Below are 21,819 nucleotides of genomic sequence, written 5' to 3' on the forward strand. Positions count from 1 at the left end.
TGATAAAATACCCACCTACCTAAACCAAAAGAATTAAAGCAATAGAGAAGGCAGTGATGACTATTAAGGCAGATATTTATTTTGCAATATTCACTATGTGCTGCGAATAGAATTGAGAGGGCATCAATATCTGTGTGAAACTAGAAAAAAAACCCGTCAATATCCCTGAAATATACGGAAACCAACAATAAAAGCATACTCTTCTTTACAGTGAATTGTTTATTCTCAATGAAATGACCCCTTTATATAGAGAGAGAAGCCCATCACTTTTGGTGATGTCAAGGAATATGTTAGAACAACACAATGTGATTGCAAGAGAGCCAAAGAACACCATATTTACAGTTACATTTCATTATGGTGTCTATAGCTTGAAGAATGTGAAAGAGCTACTGCTGTGGGTTTCTTGTGACCTACAGTGGTCCAAAGAAACATATTCTCTTCTCCATAATTCCTAACCCCTCCCCCCCTCTGCCCCAAAATACAACAATGACCCATCTGTGCACATACAAGAGAGCAGTTCCTTATATTTAAACATGGATTAATCTGCCAACGTAGATGTATCAGGAACAGAACATAATGAATGTCACAGTGCTTGGTCTTTCTTTTCACTAAAACTGTCCTGAACAGTAATGAGGAACAAAAAAGCCGACAGGAAGAACAAACCACTGTGGATCACAGATGATTTAATAAATAACATCATTCACATCTCTTCTGTTTCTATCTGAAAATATTTTCATATTTTAGCCTTCTTCCAGATTCAAGAAAGAAAATATTTCTCCTGAAATTACATCTAAGAGCTGAAAATTTCTAACAAAAGTCTTTAATTTTATGGCATTCATAAAGCTTATCTATGCTCTGAATTGTTAATCTATTCTTCAACATATTATCACGGCTGCAATTACTTCCCTCTGCACTTCACTAGAATACCATCATTACAATTTAGAAGATTATGAACAATAACTAGGAAAATAAGCTAAATGTAAATCAATCATCCCTAATTAAATAATTTGATTGGCTGCAAAATGTGGATCTTCACCTAAATGACATGTAACTTTTCTCTTGTAACTGCTGAATCTGATGGCAACTTATTACATGTCTATGTTGCTTGACATGCTGGCATGCAAAAATAACTGAGCTAGCTCTAAATCAAAGTGGTCCTGGTACCAGAATTCATATAGAATTATACAGATTTTTATATTAAGTGTGCTACCTCACCAGAATTAGTAGTCAGCATTTTGTCCTCTTTGTTCTGCTTCAGATTGATGTAGGACCACAAAAATCAGTGGCTATCTTTCCACTGACAGTCTGGGAGATGAACCACATCCCCTAACCTTAAGTAACCATAAAGGCACTGAGTGAAATTACTATTCTCTACACTGTGAGAATACTTGTTCTTTTTCACCACTATCTGAAATGCTTCCATTTCTTCTCCTGGGCAGTGACAGACTTTTTCCTTTTTATTAGGGAAGAGTTTAGCTGTATGCGTTCAAGTAAACAGAAAGGCTTAAAGACAGAGAAGCAATCTTTGATAAGAGACTGCAAGGAGCTAGAATGCTGGTGACAAAGATGTATAATTTTTAGTATGAAGAGGAAACTTGAAACTTTATAGCATATGAGATTTTCCCACAACAAAGTATTGAGTAAAAATAATAAATTGCCATTGGGACTACCTACTGATACTGTAAGGAAGAAGGTCGAAACAGCAAGTTAATCCAGTCTGTTCTACAAAGCATCTAGTGACTGAGAACTACACTGACCAGCAGAGAAACAATAATAGTATTGACTTTTGGGAAACTTGTATGCAGCTAAGATGTGAGAGAGACAATTGTAAGACAGGATGAAATATTCCATAGGCAGCTGGGGGTACTCACAATGACTGGGGAGATGGTTCAATGGTGCACATGGTGCTGTTGGGTTAAATGCCTGGTGATCTTAGAGGCCTTTTCCAACTTTAATGATTCTATGTGTAAGCTGTGGTACAGAAAGGTCGGTACATATGGCATTTTGGTGCTCCATAGCTGTGCTATGGATGATTACCTGATGTGCCAGAATAACCTTGAGTATCTCTTCACTGCATGGCACCCAAAGTACAGCACTTAAGAGAGCTCAGACGTAACAGTGCTATGCACCTTGGTCACCTCCGATGCAAATCGAATGACAATGATCTCAACAGTTTCAGGAAACCAAGGACAGAAAGAGCTAGGTATATTAATGGAGTTCAGGAAAATGTAAGATATTTTATGAAAGAACAATAAATTTCTGAAGTATAATTTGACACAGAAACATGTATTTTATTGGAAACTATGTATTTAGCAATTGTTTTAAGGCATTAAAGATCTCAATGAAAGTAGGTTTTTTAAAAAAAAAAAAATTATATGTATTTCCACCAAAACGTGACCATGGTTTTCTCTCGTTTTCCAGAGAAGCCGGGGCAGACTCTGATCCGAACCGAGGGTTTCGGCTGGACCTGTTGTACAAGTAAGCTCTGCCAGAGGTCTCAGCCTACGGGCCGGTCCGTGTTACCGACTGCTGCACAGGTGGGCCAGGACAGGAGTGCGAGCGGGAGGTTCCCGGCCAGGAGCGGACACCTGGCTGCCCGGGCTGCAGGATGTGCTGAGGCGGGGAATGGCAATGCTTTTCCTTCACCACCCCGCTCCCTCCATTCTTACAGCCGCCTTAGAGCGAAGCCCCCGCGGTCCCCCCAGGGGTGTGTGCGAACGAGCTGCGCCTGGTTGGGGTGTGGGGGGAACGGGTCCGAACGTGCCGCCGCACCAAGGCCAGCCGCCGGTTTCGGGGGGTCCCAAGGGCCACCCCGCAAACGCTTCACCTCAGCGCCCCGGCTCCTCTCCCGCACATTCCTCTCCTCAATCTCGTCCTGCCTCGCTCCCTCCCCTGCCGGCGTCCCCCTCCCCCGCTTGTCCCCAGCGTCGCCCCCCTGCCCGTCCCCGCTCCGCGCCCCCGCCCTCGCTCCGCGGGGCGCCGCGGCCGCCGATGCGCATGCTCGGGGCGAGGGGGCCCGCGCGGAGCGGGAGCGGGCGGGGGGCGGCGGTGACCCGGTGAGGGGACACTCCAGCCCTGGCCCGGCTCGCTCCCGCCGCGCCTTCTGCGTCCCCCGAGCGCCTTCGGGAGGGCCGCTCTCCGCCGCCGCAGGGGCCGGCGGTGCCCGCGGAGCGGCCGGTGTGCCGCCGCCGAGGCGGAGGGCGGTGCTGTGGGCGGCCGGGGGAGCCCCGCGATTGGCCTCCGCCCGGCGGCTGGCGTGTCAGTCGGGCTCCAGGGGTGGCCCTGGGAGCCGCTCGCCCAGCCCTCTGACGGGATGAAGCCTTTAGGGGGATGCGGAGCTCTTTGCATTTTGATTAAAGCCCCTCATCTCCCCTCAGTCTGAAGGCAGGGCACCGGGGAGGACGGGTCGGAGGGGCCTGTGCAAGGCCGGGCAGAGCGGGAGAGGGGCGAGAGAGAAAACCTTCTCTCCGTTTAGCACGTATGGCTCTATAGGAGAAGTCATCTCTGGGAATATAGTGGAAAGGACGGAGCAGGTATAAACTGAACGCGCCCGCGTTTAATTCACACTTGTGGGTGCCCAGCATGGAGATGCAGAGATGGTTCACAAGGTGGAAAACGAGAAGGTGGCCCTGGGACTCGGCTGTAACCATGCTCATCACCTTCGCTTTCCTTCTTCGGGCTGCAGAGGTCAGAGGAGGTAAGAAAGCAAAGGGGAGCCGGGAGTCCAGCCGCCTCTCTCCCCTCCTCGGGGAAAGGACCCCGGGCACGGCTGAGGCCGCGTTCCAGAGGAAACCTGTCAGAGGGGCTCCCGCTGCTGGGGAGGTGAGAGTGCCCTTGCAGCCGCCTCCGGGCGCGGAGACCCGCGGGGAGCCCCCGGCAGCGCGGGCTGGGACGTCTCTCCCAGGTGCCGCGGAGGGACGGCTCTCGGTCAGCCTTAAACTTTGGATGTGTTTTTAATGAGGTAAAGGAGATGTACCGACAGGGTGGGAAAATGAAAGAAATACTTGTTGCACAGAGAGACTTATCATCTTTCAGCACTGGACTCTTGTTTTGTGGAGTGTGGTCCAACTTTGTTTTGTTGAGCTGCTGAAGTTCACCAGATTGTGACTGAAATTGACCGACAAGTCAATTTCTCCTCAGAAATTGACCGCCTTCTCCTCTGAGGGGCAAGGAAAGGGAAAGTTGGGGGTGGAGGCTCTCTGCTCTCTTTCTTCGTTTTCCTCGCTTTTATTTTTTCTTTTGCAACGGGTTTTAGTGGTCAAAAAGTTTTCTAGGGCGCAAGCGGAGGAGAAAATACACTCGCAGGGCCCTTTGCCAGCCGCTGCGGAGGGCAGCTCCCGGGGCAGCGGCGCCCCGCAGGTGGTGCGAGCGGTGCCGAGCCCGGAGGTGCCGGGGGGCTCGGGGGGGGGCTCAGCCGGGGATCGCTGGGCTCCCCGCGGGCGGTGCCAGCGCTGGGGCACCGTCCCCAGCCCTCTCCCAGCTCTGCAGCCTGCCCGGGCTATCGATGGTCCCTTAGGTGTCCGTGGACCTGGTGGGCAGGGTGCGGCCCGCGGGGGATTGCAGGGGGAGCACGAGCCAGGAGCAGCCTCAGCAGAAAGGAATCGCCGCCCCCTCCCCCGCACCGCCCCTCGCCTTGTGCGCACTCCTCCGCCCGCACCGCTCTCCCCGGGCTCCCCGTTCCAGCCAGCCCAGCTGCGTTCTCTGGGCTGTGCTCGCAGCTCGCCGAGCTGCAGTGCGGAGTCTCCGGTGGCGGGAGAGTTCTCCTCTCCTACCGGGAGTGAAAACGCTGCCTCTTCCTCCTTTCCTTCCTTCCTCCCTCCCACCGGAGCCCGCAGGCGCATCTGGAGGCCAGTCTGGCTGGGACTGAAGTTTTTATTTTTCTGTGGGTCTGACATCAATGAAGGGGCTTAACTCTCCGAAATGAAAGGTTTAATTTTTCATGTATTTATTATTTTAACGACGAATTTCTCGATCTGAATCCAGAATCAACAGGCGTCCTAGAGGGAGCAGGGAGGGAAAGGTGATCAGTTTCCATTCAAGCCTTTATACCTGGGCACAACTTTGACGGTGTCAGATCAATCAGGGCTCCTGCCCCCTGCTGGCCCCGTTTCTGACAGGGACTGGAGGGGTCAGATTTCATCCGTCTTGCAATTCCACGGACTCGCTGGAGTTACACTAGGGTGAATTAACCTTGCAGTGCTTCAAGGATTCGGCTGCTCGTTACCGTGTGGAAACTAAATTTCTTCAAGAAGAATACCGTCCTGAAAGGCATGATCGATTTCTTAATCCACTTTTCACAGTAGAACTGACTAAATGAAGTAGGGTTTATGTAGACTATGTTTACATAATGGGTTGGATGGAAATGATCAGTTAAAAGAAAATCTAAACCCAAACAGCACAGGAAAAATCAACAGAATTTACACTGAAATCAGCAGAACTGACACTTACTGGACTGTATTCAGCAACATTAGGCAGACTAATTTGGTTGTGGTAACTTTATTCAAAACTAAAAGGCTATATTGATAGTCTTCTAGTCTTCTTCATAAAGGACATTTCAGAAATATAGAACTACAGGCTTCTTATTCTTTGTAGAAACGTTCAGAAAAGAACTTAGTTCTTGACCTTTTCTGAGATACAGTGTGCTATTTGCTTAGGAACTACAGGGAGCTGTGTGTTCAGGGCTTGATCTGTTATTGAAGTCACTCAGAGTTTTTCCATTGACTACAGAGGGACTAGAATTTGACCTAATTTCTCTAACAGTGTACAAGGGACTTATTTCTGAATCATCTGTTACACATTCTAATCTTATTTAAAGTACTTAAAAGTTAACATATGACATAATGATTCCTATTTGAAAATTGGAGAGGGAAAAGATCAAGGAATTAAATAAAATAGCATAAATGGCAGGTAAACAATATGACTAAATGAAAATGCTGGATAAAATATGAATGCTGGGCAAAATATGAGTTGCTCTGTCAAACTCTTTTAAATCTTCTGTTCTTCAATGCTCTTTTCATAAACCATCTCTGTGAAAAGAAAATTACATGGTGTATTCATATGAAGTGTTAATCATGTAGCAGTGACTGTTTAAACACAACAGAAGCCATTCCTTGTAGACAAACCTCAACAGATTCCTAAAATTCTTGACTTTTTTTGAAGTTTCTTTATTTAACAAAAAAAAAAAAAAAAAAACCAAAACCATAGACAAGTATGAGGTGTCTTTCATACTTGTAAGAAATGGTGTGCAAAGAAGTGTTTGGGCTCTTGAGTTATTTCTTCTTTACACAGAAAAAGTTACAGAAGTGAGAATCAACTGCATGAGGAAAGTAGTGACTCATACTTGGTCAGCTCAGTGCCCACCAGCTCTTAAGTAGCTCTTTTCAGAAAATGTTTTTGCTTTATGACTTGGCTAAAGTAAACAAAATTCAGTATTTTTAAAGACATCCTTTGATTTCCTTTCCCCTTCCTCACCTTTAATACTAAAGCTGTTGGTAATGTGTTTGGAATGAATAAACTCATTTAGTCAAAGTGGCATGGCTTCAACACTATAAATTTTTGTTAGGGCTTGACATCAATGCACTATTGTGATGCTGATTTAAATTTCATGGGCAAGAAATGAAAAATCAGCCTTTTTATTATTTATAAGCTTTTCCAAGCAAATGGAAATTTAGCTCTTAATCTGTGTGGAAAAAAAAAAGATTTAAGAAGCCTTACTGAAAATGAGGCTGTGAACCTATATATAGAAAACTATGGACCTTCTATGTAAGCAATGAGCAGATTTGTTTCTAAGATAAATAGATATTCTTGCTGTCATCTTAGGAAAAATAAAGGTTCCTTGTGCTTCCCACACACAGGCTTGGAAAGTAGTGGGAGTTCTAGGTGCAGAAGGAATGCAGAACTGGGCCAATTAGTGATGGCAAAAGGAGAGTTTTCTCAGTGGATGCACACTTAACACTGCTACTTATTTGTATTTGCTTAGTAAGGAAGATATGGATCTGTTTGTTGAATGAAAACTCTTGAATGTATCCAGCTAGTCCAAACCTGTAAAAAATAGTGCTTTAAACTAGAAAAGTATTAATTTCTTCTCAGAACTATTTGTGATGTAAAGTACTTTTGATTTTAACTGATCAAACAACTTTTAAGATTAAAAAAGATTGGCTTATGTGATAATTTGTGTACGTTTCTCAGATTGCCATTCCCCAAGTTAGCAAAAATTAATAAATCAAAGGGTGATTTCACTAGGTGCAGCTAGTGGTCCTAGCTGAAGTTTTTCTGAGTCCCAAGGATCAGCAGGTGAAATGGTCCAATCTTCCCAGAACAGTTGCAAGAGACACCTGCATGTCTCTTTTGCTATGTAGTTTTGATTCTTTAATTGTTTCTAAGGTAAAATTATTTCAACTTCAGCTGCAGACATCAGGCACAGAAAAAAAATGACTGGTATGTGTTGTTAATTCTCTAGAATGTGTGTCTTTGCATTGAATTTAGGAGACCTCACATGGATCCAAGAAAGGATTCAGGCTGCAGGAAACTATGTCTCTTTCCTACCTCTGCAGGAAAGAAGTTTTTCAACTTCAGTTTAGTGTATATCTTAACAACTTTAACTGTATCTAGGGGCACATATACTCTGTGGGTTTGGCTTGAAAGAATCTCTTCTCTAGTACCTATAATTGAAATGACAATAGGAAAAAAAAGTCTTTGATATAAAAACTTTCCTGGTGCTATCTTTTGTTCTGATTACTAAAATGAACCCATTAAAAACACCCCACCCCCAAAGCTCTCAATTGTTAGTAAAATTGGTGTCTGCTGCAGATATAAAATGTAGGAAAAAAGTTGACATACTTATTTTTACAACTATGATGCCCAAAGTTTCTTGATCTCCCCCAAAGAGAACCCTTAATTGTGACAGAGTTGCAGCTTACTAAAGGAGCCATGACATAACTGCTGAGGTTATACCTAAAACAGACTGGAGCAATTATGTCTTTCCCGGATTTGTTTTGTACAGTGGTGAACAGTAGGGTTTCCATCTGCCAGCAAGATTAAGAAGTTGCTTTTCTTTTCTCTGTAGAGTGTTCTGCTTCTTTTCAGAACAAATCTTCCTAGCATTGGTTAATTTATCATTGTTCTGAGTATTTGTTGATAATAGGGGAGAATAAATTAAGCAGAGCTTGGAAGAAATCTTTAATGTTCTAAGAATGTGAAGTCTCATGCAGTGATAGAGATTTGCCCTCTGGATGGGCACAATAGAGAACAGCGGCTTAAAAGGAATTAGGTTAACACACAAGCCTGTTGCAAGGGCTTATAACTGTTCTACTCAGTATTAAATACCAAGTTTACAGACTGTAAATGTAAGGATTAATTGTTGACCTGGTTATTACAATAGTAGTAGAATCTGGGAGAACTTAAATTCTTTTTAGCACATTAGCACACATAAGGGACTGTAAAAACCTTTGTGAATTTCAGGTCTGGGACTTCACTGCAAGTCCAAGTGTTAATGTACACAGTGTGTGAAATAGAAGGTATTTGGCAGAGCTCATATTATAGAACCAGAGTGTTTGCTGCAAACCAAATTGAAAGATGTATTATAAAAGATGAATAAAAATACAGCTTAGATCATGATTCTGCTATGAATAATGTCACTGGCAGCTAAGCTTTCTCAGAAATTAACTTAATAGTAAATAAAATTATGATCACACTTTTGAAGTAGACTAAGTACTACCTACTCTGTCCCTTACCTGTTACCTTACCTTACTCAAATTATCACAGTAATCTGATAGATCATCAAACATTCACAGCTTATAGATAGTTCAAGACTTCACAACCTTGGTGTCTGCTTAAGAGGAATTCCTGATAATATTGGTAGGATACAGAATTGAATCTGATTTCCTTCCATTGCTCTCACAAGAGGGATGATACCTTTGACATCAGGGAAAATATGGTGAAAGACTTTAGTTGTACGAGTTGTTTCTCTATCAAATAAAATAGAATTATGTTAAATGGCATAATTTCTAAGTCTTGTCCTTGGCTGTATTGTATGCTTAAAGCTGAAAAATGTTCAAATATTCCATATTTGAAAAATCCCATTAATTGGAAGATAATTTTTGAACACTTATTTGAATTATTTCTCAATAAATACCCTGATGACAGAACTTTTAAATGGACTGTTTCTTTCATGTTTAATTGCTGAGGGAACGCCTTGTCTCTTCCTGTAGCATGGACCATTTTTAGACTGCTTCTCTTTTTTATATGGCAATAGAAACAGGATACTCACGAATGTAATACTTGTTTTGCTGATGTTCACAGCTGAAACTACTGTGTCTGCAGTCTGTGCAAAAAGGAATTTTTGAATATTCAGCAGAGGCCTCAATACAGTTGGACACTTGGAATGCAGTCCTAAAAGATTTGTGCAAAATAAGAAAAATTCCATAGAGGCATGGGACAGATGTTAAAGTATTATAAAATAATGGGTCAATACAGGTCTGCACAGATTATGGACAAGCCAAATCTTCTGGGGGTAGCAAGTGAAACCTTTTATGAAACCTTTTTATCAGGTTATTAGTGCTTGATGGCAGTCAATGCTGTTAAACAAGTCATAAAAACACAATCTATCCAGTCTCAAGAAAGTTCTGAACAACACAAAAGTCATATTTTGTAGTGACTTACATTATGATCAAAAGCCTCAAAATTTAGGTTCCACTTCAGAATTATGCAATGTAATGAAAACTTAAATTTTTTTTTTTCTGAATATGTCCAGTAAATAAATCAGCCTACAAGCTAATTTTGCTAAAGGTCTGAATGTGAAGTTGTACCTAAAAAAGTTTTCCACTGGTTTCAGTATGGGATGTAAGTGGTGGGGGATTGTGGTTTTTTGGGTTTTGGTTTGTACTGTATGTGTGATGTAGGTTGGTCTTTAAAGTGAGATGTAGTTCATAGTTGGTGAGTATCAAAATTGCCTCCTGTACATGCCTAGACTGTCTGCATAGCCTTTGAAATACTAAAATGTATTTAATAGACTTTTCAGCATAGGAAGTCAATGAAAAAATTCCAAATAACTGGTGTGGAAATGGAAGTAGCCATTTCTGAGCAGTTTCACAGAAGCCTTTGTGGGTGAAATAGTCAGTCCTAGGCTATTTAAAGCATTCCTGTATGCATCGGGATAATCTCTAGTTCTTGTATGCACTAAATATGAAAGCACTGCAATAACACCTATTTCTAAAAACATCACTGGTCAAGATTCCAATTACATAATTCATCTAGGAAATTAATATATGAAAATTCTTAACAGGTAAAAAAACCTTGAAGTATGTACCTAGAAGTACATATATTCAACATATATTCAGTTAATCTCATAGATTTACATTCAGATTCCTAGGAAAAAAAACCCACTTAATTTTCAGGAGCACTATGTAATTAGGCAACTCAGTTGGTTCCTTTTTGTACCTTCAAGATACTCTGTTAGTCACTTTTGCAGCCCATAAAACAGAGTTGGTTTTATCCAGCTGTATAAAGTCCATCTATGAAAAGTGTTGGAACCTTCCCAAAGGACACTGCAGAAGCAATGCTTTGATGCTGGTTCCCAGAGCAGTTGTGTTACAGGGCTGGGCTCTCAGCAGAGGTGGGAGGCCGGCACTTCTCAGACTGCCGAGCCCAAATGCCTGTGAGAAGGGCAGCTCTGCCCAGAGCTGGCCTGTAGGAAATGGTGCGGACAGAAGAGTGCCTGATCCTTTTCTGGTGCTTAGACACCTATGGCTGAATTGCAGGGAATGCTTGCTTGGGTTACAGAGACTAGACCCTGCAGTGGGATGGCAATAGCTCAGTGAAGCTGTTGGGCTTAACGTGTTTTTCAATTCCTGCTTTTGGATGTTCTGTATGAATACCTAACAGATGAAAAACACATTAAAATAATAAGTGTAGATAATCATATGTATTTCTTTTTTAAAGGATATCCAGCATAATAACTGCCTGCAATACGTAAAAGTGTCTAAGAGTAAAAATAAGAACAGAAATATTCTTACCACATTAGAAATGGTATAGTTTTCTGGTAATTGATGGGTCTTGTTTTGTATCCTAAAAGTCAGATTGTAATGCTGCTGTTAAAAATGAGCTGAAGACCTCTGACATTCATTAGCTCTTGGACCATTTAATGAGTGTCAGTTAGAAACTTCCATCATAGAAGTGTTTATCTTTACTCACCTATAGAATACATGGAATGTCCTTAGAATGAGGTCTTAGAGTTCTAAAGATTCAGAGTTTTAAGAAAAGTAAGTTAACTAAAGAACAATAGGTTATTATGTCTTTAATAGGTAGCATGGTTTCAAAAACCTCTGCTGCAGTCAGTGCCTTCTACTTAGGTCCTTAAATGTATACATAGAAATCCAACTAGAGTTGGCCTCTTTTGAAAACCTTGCCCACAAATATAAGGAGTCCCTTCATTAGTACTCACCAAATACACACATTTTAGCCTACCAGTCCATCACAGCTTGTAGATTTTAAATGATCTGTTACAGTGACATAAAACTGGACTAAACTTTGAGAAAACACTCCATTTAGAGCTGAAGATTAACATTTTAAGGCTCTTTAAGTTTTAGTTTTTGCAGTGGTTCCATTGGAAAAGATTACTGGCAGAATGAAGCCTATTTCCATGGAAAAATATGAAGTAAAATAATAGTAACTTAGAAACATTAGTCTTCCTAAATTTGTCATATAATTCTTTGTAATGGGGAAATTTAAGCTCTTTTCTACTCCAGGGTTGTATCTCCCTTATTAGGAGTTATTGATTGTAACTCTTAAAGGCTCTTTTTGGAGTGAGCGCTGGTAAATTTTAACTTTCACGCCAATGAAAAAAAAAATCATTACTGAAGAATTATTGGAACTGAAGAAATTATCTGTTTATTATATCAGGAAAACATACAGTACTGTTCAAAAGTACTTTTTACTGTATCAAAAAGAAGGAAAGACAAAGTTACTGTAAGTATTTACAGTATAACAAACACAGAGTTGCACCCTCAGTTTGCTAAGGTATATCTGTATAGTAAAGAATACTGCCTCTTTTTTTCCCCTTTGGGTTTTGCTATTGTTTGCATTCAATGTGCCCCAGTAGGCAATCTGAAAGCATCTAGTAAATTATGTAAGTAAGCACAGCTTTTAAGTAGGGAAGGCTCATTGTGCCTGTGCTTTCTCATAAAATTAAGAGACTAACAACCAGGAGTTAACAGACCAAAATCTAAATATAACAGGATTTCAACTTCTTTGCTTTATTAGGTAATTGGAGAGAAATAAACATATTTTAGTCTAAATGAGTCATCCCCTGAAGAATTTCTGATGGGAATGAATTTTGTAGCCAGACATTGCCACCACGGTCACTTTCCTGCCAGTCCTGGAGGGTTCCACTTTGAGGCATGATGGTGAAGTCCTTCCCTGTGAGAATGCAGATGATGGTTTCCTATCTGCCATATGATTTTACCCTATCTTCAATAGCTGAACTGTCTGGTCCTTAGGCACCAGCACCTCCATCTGCAGTTCAAAAGTGCTTTGCTGTGTAGTTTATAGCAAGAGAAAATATGTCAACCTTGGTACACCCTATCTGCAGAGGTTCAGGGCTCCATTCCCACTGCAGCTTGTAAGTGGTTTGCAGCATGTTCCATGTTAAATAGAGGAAAATTTAGGGTGTTGGACCTTTAGATAGGCCCATTCTGACTTCCATGGTCATCTTTTAAGGAATAATAAAACTCGTTCTCTATTCAGTGAATAATAGAGTTTCAATCTGTATGTGTTCAAAGTCTACTGAGGACCACTGCATAAAACTGGGATAGGATCACTCTAAATGTTTGACCTCTTCAGATGTGAGTAAGACATGAAATACCACCTGAGATCCACACTAGTGTGGAATTGCAGTCACTCATGGAATTGGCACACAAACTGCTTCTTAATACAGCTGTACCTAGGTTAGAAACCTGGCTCTATTTTCAGTGTGGGTTAATGGCCTAACATTTACAAACCTCACACTGACAGTAATGTCACTCACTAAATTGATCTGAGTAAAACTTTGCAAAAAACATGTTGTAGATCAAAACATTTTCAAAATTGAAAAATCACTAAAATAATTATCTTTAACCTTTAAAAGTTATTGTAGCTAGAACAATAATATGTATATATTTTACTCTTTTATTCAAAATTATTGCAACTGGTATAATTCCAAAGATGATATTGCTGCCATTAGATGCACTGTTGATCCATCTTTTTTTGGGTTCTGTGCAGTTTACCTTTGCAGGGCCAGACAGACTTTGTCACAATACAGAAATTCAATGGTGGTGGCTGAAGGAAAAATAAGGGATTTTATTGCCTTTTACTAAGGTCCTAGGTTCACAATGATCTCAGTTACAGACAGGATACATATTTTATAAACTAAAAAGATATGATTAAGTACCATTCATTTAATTACTGTCTACATTTCAATAAATCCAAATGTAATGAACCAGACATGAACATTCCAATGCAAATTTTCTTGCATATGTTACTTGTCCCTTTCTTGTAATGTCTATTCTTTTACCTAAGGTTAATGATGTGTGATCATCTACAAATGTTCCCATAGGGAGATGTGGAATTGCTAAGCATTTTTACTGAAAACTGGGGTCATCCTAAGAGGAGGAAGCTTGATGTCCCACAGTGAATAAGTCATGAGCACATGCTGTATGTCCAGAAGACTTCCATTTCTGCCCTTCTTTACAATTTTTCAGCCCCTCCTTTCTCTGCTGTCCTAACTTGTATTGTTATGGTGCTTGCTCCATCCTCCATGGACAGTTTCTACCAAGAGAAAGGCAGAGCCATGTTGTGTTATAGATTCCAGCTCAAATGTCAGGAAGTCTAAGTGAAGGAAGCAAGTCCTCTGAACTTGCATAATGATGTTACTTATATTTGTGACGTTAGGGCATGTCAGAAATGAATCTGCTGTTTTCACCAGATGGTGCTTAACTCCAGATGATACCACACTGAGCAATGGTAGTAATCGTTAGATGTAATGCAATATAAAGGCAGCAGAATTTGATCCATATGTGTTGTATCAGTATTATTAGTAATGATACATCACAGATTCTGTTTCAGCTTAGATATTGTGGAGTGAATGAAAGCTATGATATTTTCAACTGGGATTATATGATAGTAATGTAGTCTAGATTCCTACAGACTTTCCAAATCTCTAATGGAATTCTATTTTTACAATATAGGGTTATGAATTAATAGAATAGAAAGAATTTTCATGGCCTATAAAACAAATATATCATTGTCTGTCGATGAAATGTAGGCTTAGAAATGCTAACCAAAACTGGAAGTAAATTTTGAGATGCATTTTCTTCCTCTTCAAGTAAACAGAAAACACAGGAAGCTCCCCTCATATATTTGATGTTCAATACTCTCTCCAGTTTACAACTATTAAGCTTCAGTCAATCCTTTTAATTTCCAGCAGAGATATTTCTTTTCAGAAGTAAAAAGATTTTTTTTTCATAAGTTTCCTAATGTAAGAAAGCTAAAGGCAAAGGAAGAGTAAATATGGCTTCAGAGTTACATTTAATATGAAATGCTTTGGATCAAATGTTCTGATCCATACCACTGTAAATATGGAAAGCTCACTGAGTGAATGGATCTACTTCAGTCATGCCACAGTAATGAAGACAGGATTTGACTCTACAGTTTTAAAGTTGCAAGTCATTTTGGATCTTGAGATGTGACAGCACTAATTTTTTTTGGTGTGTTTTACCTTATTTGAAAATACAGGAACTTATGATGGAGTTAAATAATTAATTGTTTGGTATCTCGAAAAATACTGGAATGCTCAGGTTCTGATTTTTAAAAAGGGATTTTTGAAGAATTCACCTTTGCCATTCCAGAAATCATGGTATTTTTAAGCACTTCTGCTCTGGCCACAGCTGTGCAGTCTTTCAGTGGCAGTGAGAGCTGCACATGTCTCTCTGAACTCTCCTGAACCAAGGACAAAAGCCACTGAGCTTTGCAATATAGTCATTAGTGAGAAGAGCAATCCTCTGCAAAAGTAGCAGAGTAGAAATTTGCATTTTGATTGCAGACTGCAGGCTACCCTGATGAACACAGGCTTCTTTTCACAGGGTGCCTTGTGGCATCATCTGTCTTGTTTACACCTCTTGCAAGAGGCGGCCTTCAAGCAGCAGTGCAACATGGCCGTAAACATCTATGTAAGGGACCTGCTTTCTGGGCCTGGATCTTGGTTTTTGTCAAATTTGCCCTGGCAAACAGAGTTGGGTTTTCAAAGCTGATGTGCAAGTTTCATAAGGAGAATTAACTCCATCCCAAGAACTGGTGAATAGAGCTGTTTGCATGATTCTTATTTATTTCCTTGCCATCTGAATTAGTCACACCAAATTGGAAGGATACAGAAGCGTAAGATTATAGGTCATTAATCAGCATTTTTCTTTACTTTTTGAGAAAACTATTGGGGAAAAGTAAAATCATATAGGCAAGCTGTTTTATGTACCATAAGTAAGGTCTCATGAAAGATTCTGACTTGTCAGTATATGGGTTATATTAATGTTGCCCCATATAAATACAAGCTGAGATCTTAGTTTGTGGACCACATAACATTTCTAGTAATTATTTAAACTGACTAGTCCTGCTATTTAATGTTTTTTGAATCACAGTTTGTGGAAATAAATAAATAGTCAACTGTAGACTATTAGCAGAATGTTTTTTCTTATTATTTGGAATTTGTGGTTTGAAGATTGTCCTATTATTATTCTGTTTCTTGTCTGGAAGTTTAGCAGCAGAACTAGCAGGGAGTAATGAATAATCTTTTTAATGGGTGAATAGTCTCCCAAGCAGCCAGGCAAAGAAAAACCATTATTCTAAAAAATAATGAAGAATCTGGTACAAATTACAGAAAAGAGCAAAGGACAAAGGAATGTAGCAGTGGTTGACTTACACAGTGAATTGAAATTTGTACTAATATTTCTGGTGACTGGTTCTACATTACTGGTTCAAATTAATATAAGTACGTCAAAGATAGCTGTTGGTTACTATAAAAAAAAGTGTGGCTCTTCCTTCAGAATGTTCCTTCAGTATGTGTAGCAATTCCTTCAGAACTGTTTGGAACACATATAAAAATACATTATATCCCTTGAAATTATTTTTTCAGTACTCAACAGAGAAGTTAGACTAATACCACAATTGAAACTTTTCTTTGAGACTCTTTAAACATAATTTCTTGAATTTTCTTTGTATGTGGATTTTAGGTAAATTCAGTTTTGTATGACAACATTCATTCCCAATGTGTTAGCTTGCAACAAACATTGGATATTTGGTTTATGTTTACTAACACAATGATGATCCAATGAGGAAAGGAAATGAAAAATTGCAAGATGTGAAAAAAAAAAAATTAAGTTCACAAGCATTTTCTTGGAGTATATTTTAAGAAAGAAGAAGTTATGTGCATTCTAGGCTGACTGAGAAAACAAAGATTGGTTTAACTACAGAGTTGAGGTTTTTGTATTTGGCACTGTCAGGAGATGAATAGGACGAACTAGTTAACTTTGTTCACATCTGTGGAAATACTTGTTTAAATAGTTGAATATTCACAGGCAGGGAATTTTGAACCTTAAGTTGATTTTTTGTTGACACGTAAAATGAATAACAGACAATAAATCAGCTATAGTTAATGCCACTATGTAGTTCAGAGATGTGAAGTCAGATTTACCAAGCTCATTTCTCAGCTTTAACACTGAAAGTCATTTAGAACTTTGTCTTCCCAAATTAAGTGGTTATGAGTTTGCCAAGATAAAAACTGTGGAATAGTCCAAGTGACAAAAAAGTCTACTGAAATTTTGTTTCCACTCAAAAAAAAGCCACATTAAAAAAGCCATGGTTTGTAGAGAGTATGAGAATGAGCACCTTAATTTTTCCTAGGATAAAAGACATAGAGTATAATAACTGTTTTCTCTTACTGCCTCTCTTGAAGTGCTTGTCTATTCAGTACTTTGTCCTTTTGCCATGGAGAACTTATATATAATATATTAAGGCTTTTTGTTGGCTTTACATATGTATGCAGGCTTTTTTCTTTGTTTCAACTTGCACCAATATCAGTGTAATAACAGCTCTGGATTTTAATTTTAGATTGTTAGACACTGAGCACAGATGCAATCTTATTGTACTTGGTCTCTAAAGTATAAATTTACATTTTAACTGGGAAATAATGAAAGACCGCAATTCTGCCCATTTAGTAATTGCAGGCACAGCAGGTACATTTTTCTTTCTCTAACTTGCATGTGAAATTAGTTTAGCTGCTTCCTTATTCCTTGGTATCTGAGAAAGCAGTTATGTGTAATCAGAATATATTTTAATCTTAACAACAGATGATTTTGTGGTAGCAGATTATTCGCAGCTGAATACTTCTGAAGGTTTTCTGCAAACTTTGAAGATCAGTTCCACTTCTCAGAAGTCACTCATTAAAAGCATGTATTGGAAGTTACAACCAGCAAGATCCTCAGCATTTGGAATTGGTGATTTTCAGTGTGTAGTCAAGCAGTTTGAAAATCCGATAATAAAAAGCACATTGGATGGGATGAACTCTTACATATTTAAAATTAATAATCCTATTAAAATAATAGTATGGTGTAGGAGTAATGTGCAATAAGTCAAAGTAGGATGCAGCTACTGCTCTGATTAGACATATGCTTTTGCAAAGAAATTAAGAGCTTTTTTGGAAGCTAGGTGCCATAGAGATTCAAGACAAATAATTCTTCTTGTTGTTTTTCTTTTTTTTTTTTAAACTTTGTCAGCTGAACCCGTTGATGTGCTAAAAGCATTAGAATTTCACAATTCTCCAGAAGGAGTAACAAGAACAGCAGGATTTTGCACAAACAGAAGGAATTCAAAAGGATCAGATGTTGCTTACAGGGTTTCCAAAACTGCACAGCTGAGTGCCCCAACAAAGCAGCTGTACCCAGGTAAGATTGGCAGAAAGCTGTTACGTTTGTACATTACCTTGCTGCATATGTTTTTATGTTCTCTAAAGCATAGCATGTAGTCCAACACCAGGAGCACAAAACACTTCTCTTACCCCCAGAGTTGGCCCTGCATATGAATGGCAGGGTGGACTCCATCCACCAAATAATTCAGGTTTTATTGGCTTCAGTTATAAAGCTCTTCATCAAATTCTGTCACTGCTGGAATTGACTTGTAAGTCATATTACCTGTTCTTTCATGATGCTATCTGATGGAAACCTTATTTGGTGGCTTCGGCAAGTCTCTGCCTGTTTCAGTAGTGCTTCCTGGAGTAATGCTGCAGTGGGAGAAATGAGTTGTGGTTAGCCATTGCAAAATCATTCCCAGAAGCAGCATCTGGTAAGAATTACCTTAGAATATCTGGATATTTGGGGGACTAAACAAGGCTAGTTGTGGATAGCTGTGATTACATCTTCTCTCAAATTTCTTTGAAATGAAATAGTCAAATTTTGGGAAAGATTCTTTGGATGTTACAGAGAAATTTTTATTCCACGATTTCGCTATCACTTGTCACTTGCCTCAAACTGTTGAGGAAAATGATAGTAAGAATATTAAACCCAAAATCTTTGAAGATTTAAATTTTTTGTTTTGACACATCCTGTAGAATTAGAACGAGTTATACAGAATACATAGAGATTAGAAGTGGCAAAGAAAAATACTTTCTTTTTTTTGTCCTTTGGAGTAGCAATCATATAGATATCACTCAGATCCAGAAAAGGGTCAAGCATGCTTTGTTTTATAGTAATAATGTGTTCCCAGAGCAACATGAGAAACAGCTATACCCAGTTAAAGAGTGACTTACAAGTTCCCTTAACTCATCACTTATTGCTGATGGAAGAAGATCAAAGCAAAATCCACTACAGATATAATATTTATAATATTTTTCATACACTTCATTCAGTTTTAATATATCCTCTCAACTAAGTTGAATGGAAAAATTCCTGCTATCCTTTACAGGAGTAAAAAAACCAAAACAAATTTTTTGAGGTGTTTATGGTAATTTATTTGTTTTCAATCTTGTGACACAGGCATTCTCTCTCCCCACCACAAGAAATCTTCACTCTTCAGATTATTCTTAAAGAAATCTGAGTGATTGTGTCTCTTTTTCTTAGTGCTGTGTAGCAGTGGAAAGACTAAAGATATCCAAGATAAGATCAAGCTGTTAGATATAATTTCAGCTAAACAGTACATATTTTAATATGTCCTATCCTTGCTTTCATCTAACTCCTGTAACTCATCAGGATCTACTATATCCATTATTTCTCCATCTTTTAAAAAATTGAATTTATTTTATTTACCAACTTCCCAACCTGATTTTGCTGACTAGTACCAGAGAGTATTCTTATCTATGGTACAGGTTCTTGTTATGTTGAGTGAAATTGTAGTCCACATTTTTAAATTAGATGGTTGCTAAACAGAAGATGGATTTAAAAAAAACAGTGAATGTGAAACTACCATGGTTCTTTCATACTCTGTGTTATTACAGGATTTCACAATAGATTTAAAGCACCTCTCCTACAAAGACAGGCTGAGAGAGTTGAGCTTGTTCAGCCTGAAGGAGATAAGGCTCTGAGTGTACCCCTTTATGGGGAGTGGGGGTCTTTCAGTAACCTTTAAATACTCTTAAGTCTTTCAGTACTTAAAGGGGCTTATAGAAAACAGGGGTAGGGACTATTTCCATGGGCAGGTAAATAGGACAAGGGGAAACAGCTTTAAAGTATAAGAGGAGAGAGTAGTATTGGATGTTAAGAAGAAATTCTGTATTCAGAGAGTGGTCCAGCACTGGAACAGTTTGCCCACACAAGTTGTGGATGCCCCAACCCCGAAAGTGTTCAAGGCCAGCTTGCGTGGGGCCCTGAACAACCTGGTCTAGTGTGTGGCATTCCCCCATGGCAGGAGGTGACACAAGATGAGTTTAAGGTCACTTTCAACACAAACCATTTTATGATTGTATGATTTTCAAGTTATGTTTTTAAGAACAATTAAGGTTTAGTTTTCAGGAATTAAACTGATATCAGAAAGAAAAAAAAAAAGACACAGATAATGTTCCTAATATAATTTTTTATGTACTCATTTTTGAGAATTAGAAAACCCTGCAGTTTGTATGCTGGATCCTATGTGCTTATAGAAAAAATGGAAAATTGGTTTAATCTTTTCTGAATTTATAGCTGTATATATCACTTTGTTTGCAGGTGGAAGTTTTCCAGAAGATTTTTCAATATTAATGACAGTAAAACCTAAAAAGGGTATTCAGTCTTTCCTTTTGTCTATCTACAATGAACAAGGAATTCAGCAAGTAGGTGTTGAAGTTGGTAGATCCCCTGTCTTCTTGTTTGAAGATCAAAATGGAAAACCTGCTCCAGAAGACTATCCTCTTTTCAGAACAGTCAACATTGCTGATGGCAAGTAAGTGGAAAATTTTAAAATTAAGAATGTATTGCAGAACACTGTATATGTGATTATCTTTTTACAAAAGTCTCCTTGAATATTTAAATATGTCATTAACATCATTTCTAGCTAGTTGGACTGGTGTAGTACAAAATTAGAGAAGCTTTGCAGCAGAATACAGTTCCAGCTCCGAATGGTGCATACAGCTATGAATGAAACAAACCACCTTATCTGCCATTTTTATAAATTAAGGGTAAGGAAATAGTCATAGAAGTTGATCCAACCCAAACTAAACCTACGAATATTCTTCCTGTGCGATACACAAAGAAGCTGTTTGCAAAAAGTCTCAAGGAACAGTCTCACTAAAAAGAAATGTCTGGTCCACTTAAAGGTGGTAGCCAGTATGAAGACAAGTTGACAAGACAGCACAGAATTTCTTCTATCCAGAGCCAAACCAGCAGATAAATAAAATAGTTTGAGATTTCTATGTATAAGGAAATCAGGAAAGAGTAAGGATTTATACCGTACCCTCAGTAAAGGAATGAATCTCAAATACCTGTTGCATTAGAAATGCAGTTGTTAGTTTTTTGTAGCTTTGTAGACAAGCAATCATTCTCTGGGAATGTAATTCCAGTGCTTGTAAAAGGACATTCATTCTTTCAAAGGCTTTTTATTTGCTGCGCAGCAGTCCAAGAGGAGCAACCACAGTCTTCAGAGATATACAAAGTAAATTTACTAAAGCAAAAGAAAACAACTCAGCGAGGAAGGGCAAAAATTGAACTGTAATGAAATATGTTTATAAAGCAATGAAGAAGAAAAAAAAAGAAAAAAATTAATAGTCTGCTTGGCCTAGTATTACCAGACAATGAAATTATATGATGAAACCTAGACTTGATTCATTTCCCTAGCAGAAGGAGTGATTAAAAAAAAACAGCATTTTTAAATGGACTTTTGATAAATAACAAAGCTTTGACATAGATTTTTATTCAAAATGTTGGTAAACTAGCTGAAATGAAAAAATATAAATGAACTTGGTTTGGTACAATTTCCTACACTGAGACTAAACAACTTCTAAATCAACTGGAGTCAATCCTAGTCACAGTGAGCTATGATTTTATGCTTTCAGCTTCTACACACTTTCAAAAGATAAGCCAACAATTTTCTTCTTACTCAGCTGTTTTATGAAGGATCTAGGACAACAATCTTCATCTCAAACTGAGATATATTTAAAAAGTGTGAACAGTGTAATGTGCCTGAGGATGCATGGCCAGTTTGCTTTTATAATGATAGTGTTTAACAGCATTCCAGAGAAAACATGGAATTATAGTTCTGGCTCAGTGATACTGTTTAGCAGTCAGATTCCATTAGCTTCAAGGTGTTCCTTTTGATACACAGACACTCTTTGTAACA

General features: G+C 39.0%; 1 protein-coding gene across 4 annotated transcripts in view; it reads left to right on the plus strand.

Annotated features, from left to right (window-relative positions):
• The first annotated feature begins 3,582 nt into the window (after nucleotides 1–3,582).
• Nucleotides 3,583–21,819, plus strand: part of COL11A1 (collagen type XI alpha 1 chain) — a 124,123-nt gene continuing 105,886 nt past the window's right edge. For 3 of the 4 annotated variants that reach the window (XM_058808982.1, XM_058808979.1, XM_058808981.1), the window contains exons 1-3: nucleotides 3,589–3,697; nucleotides 17,796–17,963; nucleotides 20,214–20,427. In XM_058808982.1, coding sequence (XP_058664965.1) covers nucleotides 3,589–3,697; nucleotides 17,796–17,963; nucleotides 20,214–20,427 — 491 coding nt within the window. Of the gene's footprint in view, nucleotides 3,698–17,795; nucleotides 17,964–20,213; nucleotides 20,428–21,819 lie in introns of all 4 variants that reach the window. The other variant, XM_058808980.1, reaches the window with a different exon arrangement.

Source organism: Ammospiza caudacuta, chromosome 7 (genome assembly GCF_027887145.1).
Source record: "Ammospiza caudacuta isolate bAmmCau1 chromosome 7, bAmmCau1.pri, whole genome shotgun sequence".
Lineage (NCBI taxonomy): Eukaryota > Metazoa > Chordata > Aves > Passeriformes > Passerellidae > Ammospiza > Ammospiza caudacuta.